Source organism: Pezoporus flaviventris, unplaced genomic scaffold, assembly GCF_033815535.1.
Source record: "Pezoporus flaviventris isolate CSIRO_AGI_PZ_B2104156 unplaced genomic scaffold, CSIRO_AGI_Pfla_v1 ptg000006l, whole genome shotgun sequence".
Classification (NCBI taxonomy): domain Eukaryota; kingdom Metazoa; phylum Chordata; class Aves; order Psittaciformes; family Psittacidae; genus Pezoporus; species Pezoporus flaviventris.
Window position 1 is genome coordinate 3,538,151 of NW_026892554.1, and position 20,804 is coordinate 3,558,954.

General features: G+C 48.1%; 1 protein-coding gene across 1 annotated transcript in view; it reads right to left on the reverse strand.

Moving 5' to 3' along the window:
* ALDH1A3 (aldehyde dehydrogenase 1 family member A3) overlaps positions 1–8,496 on the reverse strand; it is a 33,674-nt gene extending 25,178 nt beyond the window's left edge. Inside the window, exons 1-2 of the mRNA XM_061446653.1 lie at positions 8,303–8,496; positions 4,663–4,767 (exon numbers count right to left, since the gene is read on the reverse strand). Of these exons, the coding sequence (XP_061302637.1) occupies positions 4,663–4,767; positions 8,303–8,401 (204 nt within the window). The 5' untranslated portion in view covers positions 8,402–8,496. The remainder of the gene's footprint in view (positions 1–4,662; positions 4,768–8,302) is intronic.
* Between the last annotated feature and the right edge of the window lie 12,308 nt (positions 8,497–20,804).

The window sequence follows — 20,804 nt, forward strand, 5'->3', positions numbered from 1 at the left end:
CACCTACACAGACTTAGTGCCACTCTCCCTTCCCCTGCCATCCCCAGAGAAGCTTTCATGCATTTGTTCTGGCCACAGCATGCCCTGGACTCCTCCCTTCTCCCCACATACACTGATTAAAAGTGAAGCCAAGGGCAATGTCCTGACCCAGTGAAATCAATGGGAACACTGCCATCAGCATCCACAGCTCCAAGCATACATAAAGCATACCTCACCCTGGCTTTGGACAGAGTCCTGCTCTATGTAATGTCTGGCAAAGCCCTCAGCCCACTTTGCTGGTGGAGAAGTTGCACCTCACCATAATATGTGGCTCAAGGGGGTGGGAAAGGAGGGAGAGTTTCAGGCTTTTATCATTCCTCATAGCACTTCTCCAGCTGCTGTCATTTATGTCTTATCTCAAGTCTCATTTGGATACAATTATGAAGTAAGCCTCTGCACTGATGCAGCAGGGTCTGGCCACTCTCCCCTCATGGGGAAGTGTGTGGGGCTCAACCAAGAAAACAGTGTTACGGGGAGGCAAGTTGCCTTCTTAGAGCAAAAGTTCATGGACAAAACAGCAAGTTGTTGCCCACGGAAATGTCAGCTTACACTAAATTTGGCTCCTTTTCTTTGCAAGATTACACACCTTTAAAATAGTCTAACTTATACTATTGGGAAAATAAATCTACCCTTTGGAAGGGCACTGATGGGGAAACCATTGTAGGAAACTTGTGCTCATTCAGGGGGTTAAGAATGGCTCTGGTCAAGCCAAGGGTGCTGGCAAGCAAACAGCCACGGTACAGGCAGGTCTGTTCTGCCTGGGCCCCATCACCCACAGGCAGAATGAGCCTTCAGAGTGGTTCACTTCAGATGAGTTGATCTGAATTCAAACTGGCACATCACAAAAGCCAGAAGGCACCACCAGCCACTGCACACTTATGTGCTCCCCACTCTGCCTGCTGGAATGAAGGCTCCAGCTGAAAGGAGGCAGTATTTTATGTGACAAAGCAGACAATGAAACACAAGAAGTGTGTCAGGTTTAAATTAGTCTTCCCTTAGCAACAATTAATTAGCTTCTGTGACTGGGCTGGGAGCACTGATGTGGAAAGCATTGGGTCTGCACTGGCACAGGCCACAACACAATGTGCCCTTGGTACTGCGGGTCTTCCCACCACCCTGGCACTCACAGAACATGGAGGAGATGCCTGTGTGGGGAGATTTTCCCCATCCTATAACCATGGAAGCACCTGAGCCCTGCTGTAGCTCCTGCAAATACTAGTTGTGTTCATTCTTGTCTCTTCTCAGACATGCTGGGTACACACAGTGGCCTGGAGACTGTAGGCATCATCACATACATAAACAGGCTTTCTCAAATCACCCACAGGAGTAGCACCGCCAACTGAGATCTTGTGAGTCTGCACAGCCTCAATGGGCCTGAGAGACCAACAAAAACAAGGAAATTCTTCAAGAAGGCTGAAATACCATTCTTAATCCACCCTGTTATGACTAGGCATTAGGGGAGTCCGAATGGCATGTTCATTGCAGGCATGTTGCAATAGGTAGGCACAAGGCGTGACAAAGACTCATAACTGTCAAGGTGCCAGGGACACACTGTGTGCATCCTGGTGCTCAGTTCTGATCTACACGGATTTACTGAGCATTACATAAAAAGCCCCACTAAGAGAACATTAAGATTACAAAGTCGAGCATTGGTGCCTTGGAAAATGCCTGCAAATCTTCATACCCACCTTGCACCCCCAGTTACACAACCACATACTATTTCCCCCTGAACAAATTCACACTGTTCTTTGTTTTAAGCTACCTTCTCCACCTTCGTCCCCTACATCAAGTCCTGCTCATCGCTGCTCCATTTCTATCCTGTCACTTTTTCCTCTCTCCTGTCCTAGTAGCTCAGTAGAGACCACCACCTCTCTCTGTGAGTAGGAAAAATACCTACAGAAAAGCCTTGCTCTGCTTCATGCTCAGTGTGCATAACACTGCTTCCATTTATCCAGCAAGAAGAGTGCCAGGGATGAGCACATCCAGTAGAGATCATCTTTCATCAGTTCAATTACTAACTTCTTTGAAAAGCCTCCGAAGTGCACATCTTTGGAAAGGCACTTTCCCAACACAGGGCATGAGCATGCCACAGTTTCTCAATTAGAAGAGGTTCTCTGACCTGCTCCCCTGCAAACAGTCTACACATTGTATTGCTCTAACTTCTGAGCCCAAGCTCAAAACAGCTACAAACAGCATCTTAACAGCCTGAAGTGTCCAAAAGCATTGGGTGTTATTGCAAGTCTGCGCTAGAGAATAATACTGATTACATATTACTGATACAATAATACTAATACCTCAGCCTGTCTTCAAGTGTTATTGACAGTGCACAACGGCACAAGTATTTCTCCCTTCAGATGGCAACACCAAGACAGGGTGGCAGTTCCAGGGCTGCATTATTTGCTGGAGGCAGAAGTCTAATGAAGAAAGTTATTCCTTCTCTTTATCAACCTGGCAAACACTTGGACACAAAGCTGTTATTTGGGAAGCAAAAAGTCTCCAAGCATCCAGTAGAAGAATGACCATTTTAATTTCAATACTTCTTTTATCATACAAGATTTTATCACCTAAATATCACATCAAGGGCAATTCTATAACTAAAGAACAAACAAAACCTTTGCTCCTAGCCTCATAGAGCATTGGCCAAGATTCAGCACCAGACTAAACTGTCATTGCTGAGATATCAGCTGCCAAATTCTCGCCCCTCACGTGCAGTCTAAGCAAAACACACTCTGCACAGCTAGGGAGGGGCAGGGATAGGGAGTCCTGCTCTGAAACTAGAGCCAAAGCCAGCACCAGGGACCACCCTGTGGAACTGACTGGCACAACCAAGTATGGTGGCACATGGTGACAAGACACTGGAAAGCACCAAACAACTCACCGCTTCCTGTAGTGACTCCAACGGACTGGAGAACTAGATGATCATGAGGTCCTTTCCAACCCTAACTATTCTATGATTTTAAGTGTGATGTAAAGAGGTAGAAAGAAGAGACTTTCAGCAGCCAAGGTGCAGCTAACTTACATTCTCACCTGCAATTATTCTATGCACCATGTCAGCCACCTATGCTGAGTATCCACGGGCAGAGGGCTCCACTGACGGGCCCCAAGGAAAGGTTTACACCCTTGCAAGCTAGAAGCTGAAAGTTATCCTTGGATTCAGGCTTGAACAAGTCTCAAGGAGGCAAGCAGCAAAACTGGCCTTTTAGTTCTATATAACAATTTTCTTTAACCAAGTCATGAAGAGGCAGGTTTAAATACTCATGTAATGCTCTGTAACTGCTTGAGGAGACACTTAGCTCAGGGAACAATAACAACATCATGGTTTCTGCCTAACAAAACACAGTTGCATCAGAATTTGCTTCAGCCCCACTGTTTACATGCCACTGCAGTTAAATACAGTTGTGTCCTACCCAGATAGGATAAAGCAATTACACATAATGTTTGGTTCTGCCTCAATCTGCAATTGCCCCATGGATGCACAGACCCTCCACGGCAATAGCTCTCAGAGGCTGCTTTAGTGCCATCCAAAAGAACACCTACCTTACAGACTGTTTGCATACAGGCTGGAGACTTGTATTGCCAAGCAAGTTTGCTCCCATCTTCAGAAGGGTCAGGCTCTATACAGAGTGTAATACCATTAAACACATTGCCCCTGCACAACTGGTATCACTCCTACTAGGAAAGGATCCCCAGGGCAGCTGCCTGGCTGGAAACCAGGCACTGGACCTCACAAGTGTTGAACAAGCTTAGGTACCAAGAAAAAGATACCTCAGCACAGGCAGAAATGCCCACACTGCTCATCACTTACTGCCCAACAGCAATGAGCAGCCCAAGCCTTGGTACAGCAGAGAAGCTGTGATTCATCTTCCCATGACTGCAAAACGCCAGCTCTTTCCCATGGATCAGGCCAGTTGGCCCATACATGATGAGCTGTTTTGGACAAAAAGTGTCACATCTGATCATTCCTCACCTCAGACTATTACCAAACCCAAGCAGTTATGTCCCAGGCTAATCTACAGCACACCAGGGACTACTAAAACTCTTGAGAGATACTGGTTTGCTTTTAACTGAGAGTTGCCACATTTGTACAGGAGGCCAGAACCCATGACGCCAGTTGGAAAAGCAGCACTACATCTCTAGCAGGAAGCGGGCAGTGTTTGCATGACTGAGTTTACACTCCCCCAAGTGCTCAGATTATTTGTTGATTGTGTTTAAAAAAGGGCAAGTTTCATCCAGTGTCTCCAACAGAATGCCATGCAAGCTTGTGTATAACCACTCCCAACTCAAAGCCCAAGTTCTGCCAGGGATGTGCATACACCATCACTGCTATTTCCTCAGACTGGCTGCTTCCTTCCAGGATATAAAACAAGAACAATGCTGAACCTCAGCCCTCTGACAGTGCTCAGCAGGCAGTTCCTACCAGGGAAAGTGACTCTGCCAAGTCAGACAGGATTGATCCTTCCCAGTGTAATTCTTGAGCAGCACATCTAGTGTCCCAGACCTCCAGCTTACAGTCTGGCCAGATGTACATTGTCATTAAAAGCCACCTTTTCCTCTGTGTGCTTCCCTACAAAAGGAAGTCCCTTGGAAACTGCCTTTTGCTTTTCCAGCAGGAAAACTCCTTACCTTGTCTCCTTCCTCTATGTCACAAATTTTCTCCAGTGTTGAAGGGTTGTAGGTGGGGAATTTTTTTCCACTTGTAGACTCATGCCATTCGTTGTTAATAAATATCTGAAAAGAGAGCAAAGGAAGAGGGATGGGGAAGAGAAAAGGAAAGAGTCATGCAGACAATGCAAATAAAACGCAAATACTCCTCAAAGGTCCCAAGGCTCTTCAGTTTTCATTGATGGCAGAGTCAAGGATGTTCAGTCTCTCTCCCAGGGAGACTGTGATACAGACAGCATTTATCCAAACTAGAACCTGAGGTAAAGAAGAGATGGAAAAGCCTTCATGCACCCAGTTAGTTTTGAGCAAGAGGAGGACAGAGGATGGGGCCCACACAAAATAACACCATAATTTGGCAATGAGAAACAGACAGTTTTTGAAATGCATCTCCATGGGAACAGCAAACAGACACCAAAAGAAACTCGTATGGTTCAGGCAAAAGGAGCCCCTTGTTACATACTACAAGTGACATGTCAGCATACAACATTGCTTGGTTGTGTGTGTCCTGCCCTGGGCTACTTCCACAACCTGCCCCCTCCCAGCACTGTCCAGAGGAGGGCAAGTACTGGCTTAGTTCTACCCCACCGTGCCTTGTTGCAGGCTAGATGCAGCCTCCCACATCACTTGGAGTCATCTGTGACAAGATTTAAGTGTTTCAAAATATTGTATTCCTAGAGCAAGAACAAACAGTCCCGGGGTTGCGTAACTGAAAATGCATTAAATACTGGAGTGTTGTTACTCACTGTAAACAGAACATGAATACCTATAGACAATTAATTGATTCAACATGCATCTTATCCATGCTGTGATCTAACTTGGCAGTGTTATATTTTAAATATACTTTAAATAAGATTAGATGAAGTAATCTTTATTAGTAGCCTGTTAGCGGCTGTAAGCAAGTACTTCTACTTGGAAGTCATCCATATTCACAATCTTGTTTATGAGTCTCTATACACTACACTACCAGGAGATTAATGTTGCATCCCTCACATTCGGAATTCCCACTGCTTTGGGTCATAGTTTTCTTTCCTTGGGCAGCTTTTTTTTCCCTGAGAGGAGTTTCTCATTACTATTTCTGCAAAAAGCATCTGAGATTCAGTTGTGGAGAAGCTGCACTTTTGGAGCCACCTGTTTCAGGCACGCTGAGAAAAAGCAAGTTTTGCCAAAGAATGTTGCCAAGTGAAGTCACAAGAAGAGATAAAACACTAGAAACATTAACTGGCTTGACACTGATGCTCCCAAACTACCTCTGTACCCAAGTCCTGCATCTTAATCTTTACATATTGTAATCTCAGTTGTCTTTCATTTCACTAATGAAGAAAGTAACATTATGAATTAGAGCAGGAATTGTAAAGTTATATATATATGCTCACAAACTAAAGATTGGGGAAGGATTCCATTTTTCCTCTGCATTCAACATTGAGAAGGTAGGGATGGGAAAACAGTGTTCTTATGAGAAGTACTAAACACAAGACTGAGAGGATCAGGCTGTTTTAAATGTAACATACGTTGCCATCATTCTGGGAATCACACCATTCAACCCGAGTCTCTAGTGCCAGGAGTTAGTGCAGAACAGCGTATCAGCCATTCATGCTTCATACCCATGATTTGAGACAGGGAATTGTGGACAGATCACTTCCATCACACATCCATGACAAGCATTAAGCTGCTCTATAAGTAAGATCTTTGTTGAAAAGTTCTGCTCTCTCCCAGCCCCATAACCGGTAGAACCACGCATAAACCCCTCTGCTAAGCAGAGGGGAGCATGCCGTCAGCTGTACACATCTGGTGAAGCTCAGGGCATTTAGAAAACCCCTCGCAGTTTTATGAACACTGACTGCTGCTCATTATTTTCTCAGATGCACTGGGAGCATCAGCTCAAGTGTCAAATTCACACTTTTAATTAACATTGGTTTCCATTTTTAAGAGACTACCTTGATACTGTTAGTGCACAGAGTCTCCGGTAAAACACTAGAGAATAAAAACCTCACATGTTTTAAAACACGCATGGCTGCGGGATTAGATCCCTAAGGAGTATTTAGGAGTGTTCACAACAATAAAAATAACAAAAAACAGAACATTTGGATGTTTAAGAACACCTCTAATGGCCGTGTCCATTTTGGATGCAGGAAAGAGCTGTTTGAGCAGCATTACGCCATTCCGCAATCAGCGGCTGCAGATCCAATTTGCTGCGAAATGACAAGTTTATCTTACAGAGAAAAAGTCAATAAATTTGGGATGTTAAAAATTAATCTAGTTCAGTGATTACCACTAATTGCTAATCCATTCAGCACTTCAGATTGCACAATTCAGATCAACACCCCGCTGGATAAGCTATCACTGTTTACTCCTTCTCACCGCAAGAGAATGGACTTCACGTCCTGCCTTTCATTTTTAATACTTAATACAGAAATATAACAGCAATTAATGCACTCATTCAGCCCTCCAGCTCTTTCAGTCCAGGCACATCACTCAAATTATGGCAGCCAAGGCTCCCTAGCAGCGTAACCAGCCGGGATGTTTTCCCCGCTGCACAAGGCAGCGGGTCAGGCTGTTGTGGAACAAAAAGGCGACTGGGCTATGGCAGAGCTACAGCCGCATTTGGGGAGCTGGGATTCCTGCAGTGGTGCTCAGCTCCACACCAGCGCCAGCTTCACCTCTGGAGGACGAAGTGATCACGCTGAGGAGCCTTTGGTTAAATCTGGAAGGTCAGGAATGACTGAAGGGGAGCTCAATGGAGATGGAGAGGTGTGGGTTTGTGCTGCCTGACTCCGCATCCCATGGGGAACCCACAGAGCAGCTCTGTTGGCACAGCGAGCCACCACCAAGACATGTATTAACACCACTCCAGGGCAGCTCTAGTGCTGTAACAGAGCCCTTTCACAAGGCCAACCCTTTAGGAACTGGCTCTCCTCTATGCTCCCGCATTCACCAGGACCCAAACCCACCCTAGCGCTGACCCCACACCCAGCGTAGCCCCATCCCACCGCACAGCAGCTTCCCACCCGGTTAAGGGCAGCAGAACACAACCCAGACAAGCAGCTGCCTCATGGATAAACCCCTTCTCGCCTGCGCCCGGGCTCACCCCATCCAAATCCGATTTCGCTGAGCGCCAACATGGTGCTAAAAGCATCGACCAGGTTGGTCTGCGAGCGCTGTGCTTGGGAACATGGCAGCCAGGAGGGACAGCTCGGCACCGCAGCCCTCACGCCACAGGCCTGCCGCTGATGGGCGCCATGGGTGCCACCCCACCAGGGAGTGATGCCTGTGGGCACCCAGGGCAGCACCACAACTTTAGTGGTTTGGGTTTGTTTTTTTTTTCCACTAAAATTGGTTTCTTGGGTTTTAGGGATTGGGGCAATAGCAGCTCCCCTAGAAATACCACAGCCATCTGCTCGCTCCAGTCATTCAACCACACTTTAACCCCGCAATGAACCTTAAGCCTAGGTCAGCAGGGAAAAAAAAAAAAAAAAAAGAGAATTAAGGAAAACGACAGCGATAGAGAAAACTTTATGTTAAAAGGATGTAACTTCACCACCAGCCTGACCTCACCGAGCACCTGCACCGCCTCGGCGATGCCCGCCGCCCCTGTCCCGCTCACCTTGGTGTACTTCACCTCCAGGCCTCGCAGGGGCCGCGGCAGCGGCGGCACTTTCCTGTCGGGCTGCCCGTTCTCCACAGCGCCGTTGAGGGCGGCCATGGCCGCGCCGTCGAACCCGCGCCGCCCTCTGCCGCTGACAGCCCCGCGCCTCCGCCTTAAGAGCGGCGCGCTCGGGGTGCCCGCCCCCCCCCCGCCCCTCATTGGCCACCGCCCCGCGCCCTCGCCCCGCCCCGTCGCGCGGCCGCGGCCCTCAGGTACCGGGCGGCGCCGCCCCGCCGAGGCTCCGCTGAGGCAGCGGGGCCGGGGGGCGCCAGCGGACCGCGGCGGGGATCGTGAGGGGAAGGAGGGGGCCTGGTGCCAGCCGGGCGGGCTCCGAGCGGCCACCACGGCTTCTCCTAAAGGGAGGACCCGGCCCAGCACAAGGGGATGTCGGCATGGAGGGCACCTCAGCTCTCCCCTGCGTGGAGCGGGGAAGGGACTGACTGGAAGGGGCTCCCCTCACTTGTCAACCCCCACCACCGACAGCGGCGTGGCCGGTGCCCTGGCGTCCTCACCTCAGCCCATGACGCCCCGTTCTTCGCACACTGCCTCTATAGGGCTTCCAGGGCTGATCGAGAAGGAAGAAACTTCACATCAAATCGCAAAACGCTGACAGAGGGGAGATTTACAATCGATATTAGGAGGACATTATTAGGACATTAAATTAAAGACACTAATTAAATTAAAGGACACTGTGAGGGCCATGGCACAGGGTGCCCAGAGAAGCTGTGGCTGCCCCATCAAGTGTCCAAGGCCAGGTTGCACACAGGGGCTTGGAGCAAGCTGCCTGCAGAAGGTGTCCCTGCCCGTGGCAGGGGTTGGAGCTGGATGAGCTTTAAGGTCCCTTTCAACCCAAACCAGCCTGGGATCCTATGAAGTGTCTGATGTGGAGCAGACAGCAAATCCTCCACGTCCATGTGCATACGTGAGTCTGGGACCAGTTTGACCACCCCAGTTTGGCTAAAGGGCTTCAGCATATCAGTGCAGGACCAAGCCCTCCTGCTGCAGCTTCCTACAGTGATAACCAATATACTTGTGTCCTACACAGCCAATCTCCAGCACGGTTTTCATTGCAGCACACTCAGAACATCGAGAAAGATGCTGTCTTTCAAGAAGCCCTAAAGGATATGGAACATGTCTGAAGTGACAGATCTAGGCTCTGCGCCTGAACAAGTTCATTATGCATTGCTTCACTTCATTCTGAATGAAATATGTGTAAGCCTTTGCAGGCTGGGGGCCAGGACACTGGGAGCACCCTTACACCCACACACACATGGAAGATAATACAACATATTTTCCATATAACAAATGGCAAGATGCCAGCAGTTATCTTACAAAATGCTTCACAGAATCTGTCATCCCCAGCAACAGTCAGCACTTTGCTGGTAGAATGCTTAAAAATGCTCGGTGCTTCCAAAGGCGGACGGCCCATGATACCGCAGCAGCACTAGAGTTAGTGCTGATTCAGAAGGGAAAGTACCACTGATGAATCAAACCCCACTTCCTGCAGCTTGCAGGGTATTCCTGAAGGTCCTCTGCCCAGGTGAAAGCCTATTCGGTGGTGCTTGGATCCTGAGCACTGCCATAACACGAAGGAGGATTTTTGTCCACCACAATCTTTACCAGACAAGCCACTGAATCAATTTAATTGAACTGTCAACACTAAAGGACTCATCCACCCTACCAGCTGCAAGGTGGAATCTCCTCTTCACATGGGAAGGTGCTTCAGTTAGAAGTCATTTGTGGGAATATCTTCGTATGCAATGGCAGAAGCGAATAAGCATTATCGGAAAATAAAGGGATGCATTACAACAGCAGCAATGTTCATTTCTAAGATGTCCATTTTCAACTGTCCAGTTGGAATTATCCAAAAAAGCCTCAAAACTTGAAGAATCTGTTCACCAAATCCCAGCGTAGTCCTGGTCCCAGTAAAGAGGAATTTGGATCTAAGCTATCCTTAGATGTCCTCAACAACACTCTAAGGAAATTGATTGGATGCGCCAGTTCAAGCCTGAGACAGGAGACATTTCTGTCTGCTATGCCTGGAAAAGAAATGGCCACTGATCCATTAGGCCCAGTGGCACGGTCTGGCAACCAAACCTTTTTGGACCACTAGTAATTTGCCATTTCTGGTTTTACCAGAATGTAACACAACACTACAGGCAATAACTTGACAGTTCAAATAGCAGGGAGTGGGGAGGAAATTGTTACAGAGGTGACACAATATCAGTAGAATTTATCTGTTTCTGTCTGTATTTTGCTCACAGAAATGCTCAGCTAAAGGGGAAAGTACTCGTGTAACTAGAGGACAAAATACATGGATGAGGAGAATGATGAATAAGAAGTTCCAGGATAAGCAGTAGTTAGAGTCCTTCCATGGGTTTTCTTGCATGGAATGACCATGTCTCTTACCTCTCATGAAGAAGACTTTTTACAAGACATTCCAGGTGAAATTACTTTAGGCATTATTGCTTCTTCAAGTTAACATTGGTGCAGTGTGAGCTATATCTAAGGCAACAGTTCCACATGCAGGGTTTGGGGATGTGTAAGACTTTTAAATGCTGCACAAAGTGAATGAGTTGTGAGTCAGTGACATATGAATGAGCTGAAACAATAAACTTTAACCAATACACAGAGCTGTCTGCGATGTTCCCCCCTAGGAAAGTCACAAGAAGGGTAACAAAATGTTCCCCTGTCAAAGAGTTTTGTGGACACTGGTCTCTTGTTGGGCAAACTCATTCCTACCGCAAATGGGAACAACACCACTGGCCTCAGGAGATGAGTGTTTTGTCACTGGTGCTTATCCCAGATCCACAGAGGTGGAAGCACTCGCTCCCCCAGACTGCTGAATGGATAGCTCAGCGGGAGATGTCCTAAAAGCAACAGGAGAGCCCTGATCAGAACAAGTGAGAGATGTTTTATATTCATTCCCATGCTCCAGGAGGGCCATGCCACCATTCAAATAGAAGCGCTGAAAAAATGGGGTTTACCTAAGTTTGTAACAGTTGATAAACGTGTCAGAAACAGCCACAAGAGGAAAAGCATCTGTTAATGAAAGATCGCATCACTACTGAGTCACCCTGTTATGTTCTACTGTTGCAGCAGTGTTTGCAGAGATGTCTGCAATATGTATCCTTAACCTGCTGCACCGCCTGCGGTAGCTGTGAATTCCCTGGTGCTGTGCTGCTCCGCAGAGCCGTGTCTCACAGGTTTCTAGCTGTGAGCACACCAGTTCTGCTCTGCCAGCCAGCACAGAGATTGCCTTTCCTCTGCTGGGTCAGACGTACATGCTCCTATATCCGCAACCATGGATCAGACCTAAGCACCCATTTCTGTGCCAAGGAGATGTTCGTGCTATGATGTGGCCGTCTCCCTATCTGCTGTGGGGGTCAAGGGTCTCTGCAGGAATTAATTTCTCTGACTTCCCCACCTCATTTAACCAGAATGAAGGGAATAATGTTGTTAACTCATCCTTCAAATACACTCCACTCTGTGTATACATGCATCTTACCTCCTGGCTCCATACCAGGGAGTTGTATCAGGACGATCAGTGAAGACATCTCTGGATCACCTGGGAGCATGATGTTTCCAGACAACTTTGGCATCCTGCCCCGTGAATGAAGACAGATTTAGCAACAGAGCACATATTCACCCACAGGACAATGGTTTTACCTGGTCAGCAGTGGCGTAGCCATTGAGAGCTATGACACAAGTTGATCAATTGATATTCCAGTGATATTTTGCATCTAGACCTCAGCCTATGCTTCAAGCTGACCAGAAGCCCTGTAGCTGTGTAGAGCAGTTAACATGGCACAGAGCCAAAGCTGCTTCTGCTTATTTTACATAAACCCTGAAGCACACGTACACACTCGAACATAAATATGTGGGTGAAACCATATACTCTAAAAGGCTACTGAGGCTGCACACTCCGGCACTCAGCAGCTAGAGCTGATCAGAATTTGCCTGGTTTTGCACAGCCTGATGAATTGTAATTGAGTTATCCATGTCCTTTTCCTGCAGGCACCCCCCTCACTCCGCATTGGCAGCGATTGCAGCTCCTGAGAGAGCAGCTCCCTCATGATTTATTCCCCTCTTGTTTAATGTGCAGCGACGGGGCTTTTTACTGCCTGTTATTCAAACTGCCTTGGGCACAAAATTATTCATTTCCGTCTGGTTTTTCCATGGCGCTCATGACAGCAATGTCTGAGTGTTTCACAGGCAGCATTTCCTTTCCCAGTAATTCAGAGAGGATCCTGACCCTGGATTATCAGCAAGGAGAGAAGGCAGGTGGCGATGAATTAAACAAAGGGTCTTCATCATTTTGGATTCCCCATGTGAGTCACCTACAGTGTGAGCGCTTTACATGATGGGCATTCTGAGCTCAGCTCCCACTGCGCTCAGCTACAGCAGTCATTAAACAACAAACTCGATCAGAAGATCTCCCACCAAAACACCCAGCTAAGGCAGAACACACAGCTGACAGTGCACTGCTCCCCAGTGGCTTTCATCTGGGACTTTTTCTTACTTTTCTGTGCTAGATTTTGGAAACTTTCTATTCCTGTAACTTTATTTTCTCTAGGGTTTGAGTTCATTTTTCTAAACAAACTTAAAATTCATAAATTTCATCACTGTTGATCAGCTTCACCGCGATATGGGTGAGTGGCAGGATGGGTTGTTTTGAACTCGGATATGATTGGCATTTTACAGACTCCCTGGTAGCAGTAGTGGGCTGTTTAATTGGTATGGGCTGGCCATTTGAAGGGAGCAAGACATATGCTTTCCCAGCAGGTTTTGGTTTGCTTTGTTTCTCCAAATATTTTCTGGCTGCAAAATCCCAACATCCATCCCAGACCTCAGAAACAAACAGGATCTAGAGAGCTCCCTCAACACCGTCCCCTCATATTGGGCTGGCTTCTTTATTCCAGGCTGTATTGGGTTTGCGTGGCAAGACAGACCCACTGCTGGCCAAGGCTGAGCCCATCAATGATGGTGATAGCACCTCTGGGATAATGTATTCAAGAAAGGGAAAAAGCTACAGCACAAAGGCAGCTGCAGCCAGAGAGAGGAGTGAGAATATATGACAGAAACAGCTCTGCAGGCCCCAAGGACAGTGGAGAAGGAGGGAAGGAGGTGCTCCAGGCGCTGGAGCAGAGGCTGTCCTGGTGCAGACCATGGTGAAGCAGGCTGTCCCCCTGCAGCGCATGGAGGTCCATGGTGGAGCAGGTATCCACCTGCAATCTGTGGAGGACCCCAGGCCAGCGCAAGGAGCTGCCCAAAGAAGGCTCTGGGAAACCTGTGCTGGAGCATGGAGCTTCTGTCCGTGGACCTGTGGCCCCATGGAGAGAAGAGCTCATGCTGGAAGAGGTTTTCTTGCAGGACTTGTGAATTCGTGGGTGTCCCATGCTGGAGCAGTCTGTTCCTGGAGGATTGTACCCCACAGTGGAGCTGTTCATGAAGAACTGCAGCCTGTAGGAAGGACTCATGTTGGAGAGGTTTGTGGAGGACTCTGTCCCATGGGAGGGACCCCATGCTGGAGCAGGGAAAGAGTGTGAGGAGTCCTTCTCTGAGGAGGAAGGAGCAGCACATACAACATGATGAACTGACCACAGTCCCCATTCCCTGTTCCCCCACACCACTGGCAGGGAGGAGGTAGAGAAATCAGGAGTGAAGTTAAGCCCAGGAAGAAGGGAGAGGTGAGGAGAAGATATTTTAAGATTTGGGTTTATTTCTTTTTGTCCTACTCTGATTTGATTGGCAATAAATTAAACTAATTTCACTGAGTCAAGTCTGTTTCACCCATGACGGTAATTGCTGAGTGATCTCCCTGTCCTTATCTCATCCATAAGCATTTCGTTATATTTTCTCTCCCCCATCCTGCTGAGAAGGGGAGTGATAGAGCAGCTTTGGCTGCCAGCTGGCATCCAGACAGGGTCAACCCAGCACACAGACACAGAGAATACAAACATGGAGAAATACATGGAGAATAAGTCCCTTAGATACCTGTTGGAAGAAGGTGTTTAGTAACAAAGGCACCTATTTGCTTATTTACCTGTCTAAACACTTACGTAGTTATCTAATGGTAATTACTGCTGCTTGAAGGCTTGGCTTTTGCACAGGTTTTTGCTGAGTTCATTGAAGCCAAACCTGATCAGCTGCCACGTAAAACAAGCAGGAGAAATGGTGAGAGCTGAACCGCTGCCTTCAGCTCGGAAAGACATTGCAAATGACACAGAATTAGTGGGGAGGTCTGCTGGTTTATCCCAAGGCAAGTTCTACTCAGTTTATCAAAGGATTCACATGCGATTTCAAAAGGATTTGAATCTAGAAAGATGCCTTAAAAAGAAAAATGAGGCTGTCCTGAAGATCCTTTGGAAACCATATGTATTATGTAGGGATTTTAAAGTTAATCCAACTTTACTTGGGCTTTGCTGAGTATTATTAGTGAAGAAGGGTTGTAGGCATTGGGTCTATCTTGGAATTTGAAGCAGCCGTACTGCGTGAACTCAGCACTCTCCCAATATTTGTAACTCCCTTCTCATGCTCTGCAGGTTAAAGCTTCCATTTTAACACATCTGGGGCTGAAGAAGAGTTTCTTCTCCCATTCCACTCTACCTCCACAGAATCTATCAGAAAAGGTGCAGAGAAGTGACGTGAGATACCATGAAATGCTACTTGTGTGAGCATTTGTAATCCTAAACATGACGTCCTGATGCAAACCAGGACTTTGCTGGCTCAAGGCAAAACAAAGCCTTTTTATACTTTGCACTGTAATGACTTCATGAAGCAAAATCCTCAATCAAATTAATTTTCTTCATGTGCATCATAGGTATTACACTGGCTGCACAAGGACCGGCCTTCCCTTTAGTTTGCCTGGCTCCAAAAGTGAATTGGAAAAGTTAGTGGCAAGGAAATAACAAACAGCTGAAGGTTGTGAAGCCTTTTATATTAAAACAACTTCTATTTCTTCTTGCCTTCACTCCTCCCTGCCAGGCCTAGTGTTGGAAGAGGAGGAGAGTGGGAACAGGAACAGAAGCAAATGCACGATAACCTACTAAGATAGCATCTGTGCCGTGAAGAAGTTCAAGGACCTGTTTCATTACAAACCATTCAGTGTGTCTGGCACCATGGAGCAATGGGAACCACTCCCTGCGTTGATCTAGGGTGCAGACCTGAGGATTATTTGCCTACAAACAGGTATTGTTTGAGGGATTGGCAAATGAAAAACAAATACGTTTGTTTTCTCCACAGATCACGTTGCTTCCTACTTACTTTCTCTTGATAAGAGGTATTTGGAACCAGTGCCCAGGTTTGGAAAGCAGTGGTTACCACGTCAGGAATTGAGGAGCCTTTCTTCTGCTCCTTCCTCCCTCTTTGCTCTCACTCATCATCACATCTGTTGTGGGCCCGATGCCCAATAATTCTTTATTAACACCTCAATACACACAGCCTTGCACAGCTGAACAGTTTGCAATGTACCTGGTGCTATAATGTCTTCCTGAATCAAGCCCCTGCCAACAAGTTCTGTTGACGGGCTTCATCACGCTACGTGTGGGCTGTGTCCAGCTGATGCTACCCCCAGCAGCTCTTCCCAGAGAAACGGGTGTGAAGGGCACAGTCACGAATCTAGAAATACAGAGCAGGTAAGCAAACATCCTTAAAGAAGATATCATCTCCAGCCTTGATCCTGCACACTCACACAGGCTTAATGTTAAGCACGTGAGCAGTCCCAGATGACTTCAGCAGAGCTGCTCACATGCTTACAGTGCGTAACCTTTGCCAGCTCAGAGCCTTTATGTCTAATTGCAGAATAAAAGCCAAGTCTCCCAGCTCTATCAACTGCAATGAATTGTTATAAACAGCACATTTCAAAATATCCGTGGGGCAGATCCCAGGCAGATCCACTGGGGATGAAGTGATGTGGACTTGTTGCAACACAACCTGGAAATACTTTTTCTTGGACAATGCACAGTGCCAGTTGTATGAAACACCAACACTGTGCTGAGGTTGTTTTCATAGGCTTTGACCTGTGCAAGGCTGTTTTTCGTGGTTAAGCTTTGTACAGTCCTTCCTTCTCTTTTGCACCTTTTGGGCTGAACTCTGCTGTTTGAATCAGGAGTTGGCAAACTGCTCTTCAGACCTTGGGAGTACTTTGTATAGGTATTTGCTGGCTTCACCACATCCCAACATACCTTGAGAAGCCACAGCAGGAACAAACCACATCACAGCACATGGTCCCTTCTCCCATTTAACAAGCAGTAGCACAAGAGGCAATGCCCTCCATCTGTTCCAGGGGAGGTTTAGATTGGAGAGTAGGAAAAATTTCTTCACTGAGAGGGTTGCCAGGCATTGGAACAGGCTGCCCAGGGAAGTGGCGGAATCACCATTCCTGGAAGCATTCAAAAACCTGTGTAGATGAGGCCCTTAGTGACATAGTTTAGCAGTGGACTTGGCAGTGCTGCAGTGATGGTTGGACTTGATCTTAAATGTCTTTTCCAACCTGGTTGATCCTAAGATTCTGTGTCTGCTGAGCTCTTTCTCAGCAGGTCCATGGCCCTGAGCTACGGGGTCCCACCAGTGTCCCCTCCTTTGATGGGGTGAGCAGTACAATAGCCGACATTGTGTCCCATCCTCCTGCTGCAGAGCCTTCACGCTTCCGCTAACACCAGGCAGGGGACAGATGGATCCGGAGGCACGCAAGAAGAAGAGAGCAAAGCAAAACCCACCCAGGTTTGCAGGCTTGCATGGCACGCATGTTAATGAAGAGCCGGGCCCTCATTAGTAGGACCTCGCCGTGCACAGCCCGCCAGGACCGTGCCCCGGCCCTGCCCGTTCGCATCCCGGCGCTAAGGACCGCGGTGCTGCCGCAGCCGCCGCCGCGCTCAGCGGGCGCGGAAGGTTGCGCGGCCCCTCCGGGGCTGGCGTTTGCACCTGGGGCTGCTGTGGTTTAATGGACTTTAACACATGCAAACAAGAGCTTTTGTTGGCGGGCACAAAGGCTGCCCCCGGCGAGGGGCTCTCCCCAACACTGCCCGCATTGTTTCCCCTCCGCTGCTTCTTGTCACCCTCCATGTCAGAGTTTAATGAGGACAACGAGATTTCGCAGGCTCATTTCGCACTTCAGCAACTTTCTAACACTTTCTTAACGAGGGAGAAGGGGCGGAGGGGTGGGGGAGACACCGGGGGATCCGCCCCTGCCCGGTTCTATCCCGGCGGGCAGAGACCTGCGTCCCCTCCGGGATGCGAGGTTGACCCGGGGTGTGCTCGGCCCCTTCCAGCCCAGCCCCGTACCTCGACGTGGCTCCCATTAAAACCCCCCATTAATCTCTCCGGGTTTAAGCTGGGTGCACCCCGGGGACCCCCCGACCCGTCCCGGTCCATGGGCACCGGCCGGGACCGTGCCCGTGGCCGGCACCTTCCCCTGGGGCCCTTGCTCCGCGCTTTCCGGGCAGGAGATCCGCAGTTTTCTGACCTCCTCGCAGCATCTCTCCAAAGGGAAGAAAGGGGAGAGGGGATGCTCGACCCTTCTCCACACCCCCGGGGCTGTTTCCCCCACCCCGGCTCCCACCGCTCCAGGGCACCCACTTGGGTTCGCCGAGTAAAGCTCCCGAAGTTCCGGATCTGCACCACTAAAAACGAACCCGTCGCTTTCCCAAAGGGCTGCCGCCAGGACGTGTCCTGAGCCGTGATTTAACGGCACTTGGGTACCGGGGAGCGATCCCCCCCTTCCCAAACGCGGGCATCCCCCTCGGGCTGGCTTCATTGATCCCTTTTTAGGTAGGCAGCGGTCCCAGGCAGCTCGTGGCTGCGGTATTCGGTGTTTTAGATGGAGATTTCGGGGAGGATTTGCCTTCAGCCTTTGCAAATCCCTGTCTCTGATTCCTGTTCCCACGACCGAAATCTCCTCTCTGCTTTTTTCCCTACTCCCCTCTTCTGTCCGTGTGAGAAATTCGGTAAAACCCGAGAAGTCGTTTAATGCAAAGGGATTTTAAAACACAAAAGTATGTGCTGAAAGGAAAAAACAATCCACCCCAACTGCTTAATTAGATGTTCACCGAAGGAGCCATCAGAGCCTGCTGGGTATAACACAGAGTTTATAAGTTCTCTGGCCACAAAGAAATTCAGTGATTACTTTTTCCCCCCTCCCTTACAACTGGATGGGTTAAGGATGGAGTGTGATAAACTTAACTCTGTTTCTGGGCTTCTTGCTGCTGGCATTCGTTGGTAAATACCAAGTGAACAGAGACTGTGTGACCACAGGCCCTTGAATTAGGGACAAACATTTCCTCTGTGCATTTTAAATAATGCCACTGCCAAATATTTTGTTACCAGAGATCATTATCCTTTGAATGAAAACTGGAGGAGTAAAGGCATTGGTTTTGTCTTTGCTGGTGTGGAACAGACTATATGATATCTAGAACAGCAACAAGCTTTCACAAATTGCTATATGATTTCTACTGCCAGGTTCTGTGATATCGGATACGACATAAAAATAAGAAAGCTGAGCAGATAGACACAGAAACTCACTGAAACCACCTGTATATTTTGTTTCAAAGGGAAATCTCAGCTATTGTTTTACTGGCCCTGGTTCTGTTAGGCCTTGGATCTGCTTAATCTTTAAAGCTATTCAAACAAATTGAATGATACAAGGCAAGTCTCCAATAATTAATCGGGATTCTTGAATTTTGATACAAACTTTTATGTAACCGAGAAGTTTCTCCCTTTTCCTTGCAAAGACGTTAAATAGACACTAAGTCCTTCTGTCAAGAGCGCTACCACGAACAAAGTTAAAAGGAACAAACCTGGACATTTTCCCTTTGCGAAGAAGAAAGGGGGGAATATTAGAAAGAGATAAAAACATGAAGTCATGGGAAAGCTGCTACTGCTGTCTGTACAGAGACCAAGGTTTAAAGTGGCTCGTTCACTACGAACTGCCTGAACATGCACCCAGAAGCGGTGAGTTTTCCCAGGTAAAGCTTAGGCTTGGTGTTATTTTGTCCATTTATCCAAACCTCGCAGGGGCTCGGCCCTGGCACTCGAAGGTCTCATTCTGAACCTTTTGCAATGTTCTTTCACTGCTGCAGTCCAAAGAAAATGGAAGCGATGCCATGGTGTGTGGAAGAACTTGTGAGGTCCGTGCTCAACCGCCACTGCAGATGACGAAGCTTCAGCTGCGGTCTGCCCCTTCTCACATCATGCAATTTTCTCTTGGTATTTAGCAGAACTTCTCCAGGATAAATACTGTGCGCCCTGCTTTGAGGCATTGCTGAAATCCCCGATGCACGATTCCCTTATAGGAGTCACGATTTTACCTGGATTATCAGGAAAGGAAGAATGATGTGCTTGCTTTACATTTCTGGTGGTGTGGACTGTCCAGCCTTTGTCTTTGGTGGAAAAGCAATACTCAGAGAAAGGCCTGCAGGCCTGGACCTCTAAATAACTTGTAGGCTGCAGATACAATTTCTACTGAGGCCACTGGTAAAATCCTTCCAGAGCCAGCATGGACTCAACTGGTGTAGACAGCTCTCCAGATTACCTCATGGTAGATCTATAACCGACAGCACCTGCTTTCTGCCCCTCCAGCTTTCCTGCCCTTGTGCCCTTCTTCTTTTGATCATGTAAAATGCAGCAAAAGAATGAAAACCTGTTTTTTGAAGCTGATGTGCCTGACTGTGATGCTTTATAGAGCATGTTCTGTGTTCAGGTGTATGAGGAGACTATCTGCTGGGTTGAATGAGTTAGATTTCCTTGAGTTTCTGAGCAGACATAGGTCTGTCTTCCCACAAACAGAATTGCTGGCTCTATGGACAGAGCAGAAAGCTGTGCCTGGGTCCAGCCTGGGGTGCAGTCTTGTCCATCAGGCTATTACCTCTGTGGTGGATGCCCTGCTCCTCCTGCCAGTCAACAGTTCTGCCTTGTACTCTTCAAGGTGTAGCTTCTAACCATGTGCTCAGGATGCCAGTGCTCTGTGTCAGAAAGGCATGGTAGTGCCTAAGGCTTGTTCTCCATCCTCTACAGAGTTATCACCTCCTCAAGGTTCTCTAAAGACCCTTTGGAGTGAGGCTGTTCATTTCAGGGTGGGAAAAGAAAGAAAACACAGGCTGGGCTGGTGCCCTTGGTCCCCATGGGAGAGCGGGAGCACCCAAAGTTGCCCATGCAGTGGCCCAGAGGGGATCGTTTTTGGGTCGCAAGTGCCAATGCCGATGGCACTGGGTCTTGTGGCAGCTGCTCAGCGAGCCGGCCACTGCTGATAAAACCCTGCAGGTGCTCAGCCTGAGAACAAAGGCCCTTTTCAGTGGCTGCTGGGAAGGAAGAAGCCTCCTTGCTGGTTGCAAAATGGCTTTCCTGGATGGCAATATTTGGTTACAGTAAGGTCTGTTATTTCAGAAGAAGCCCCGCAGAAGGGAGGGTAATTTGACTCAGGCATGCATGTAAAAAAACACATCGTGGAGGCTCATGTCTCCCT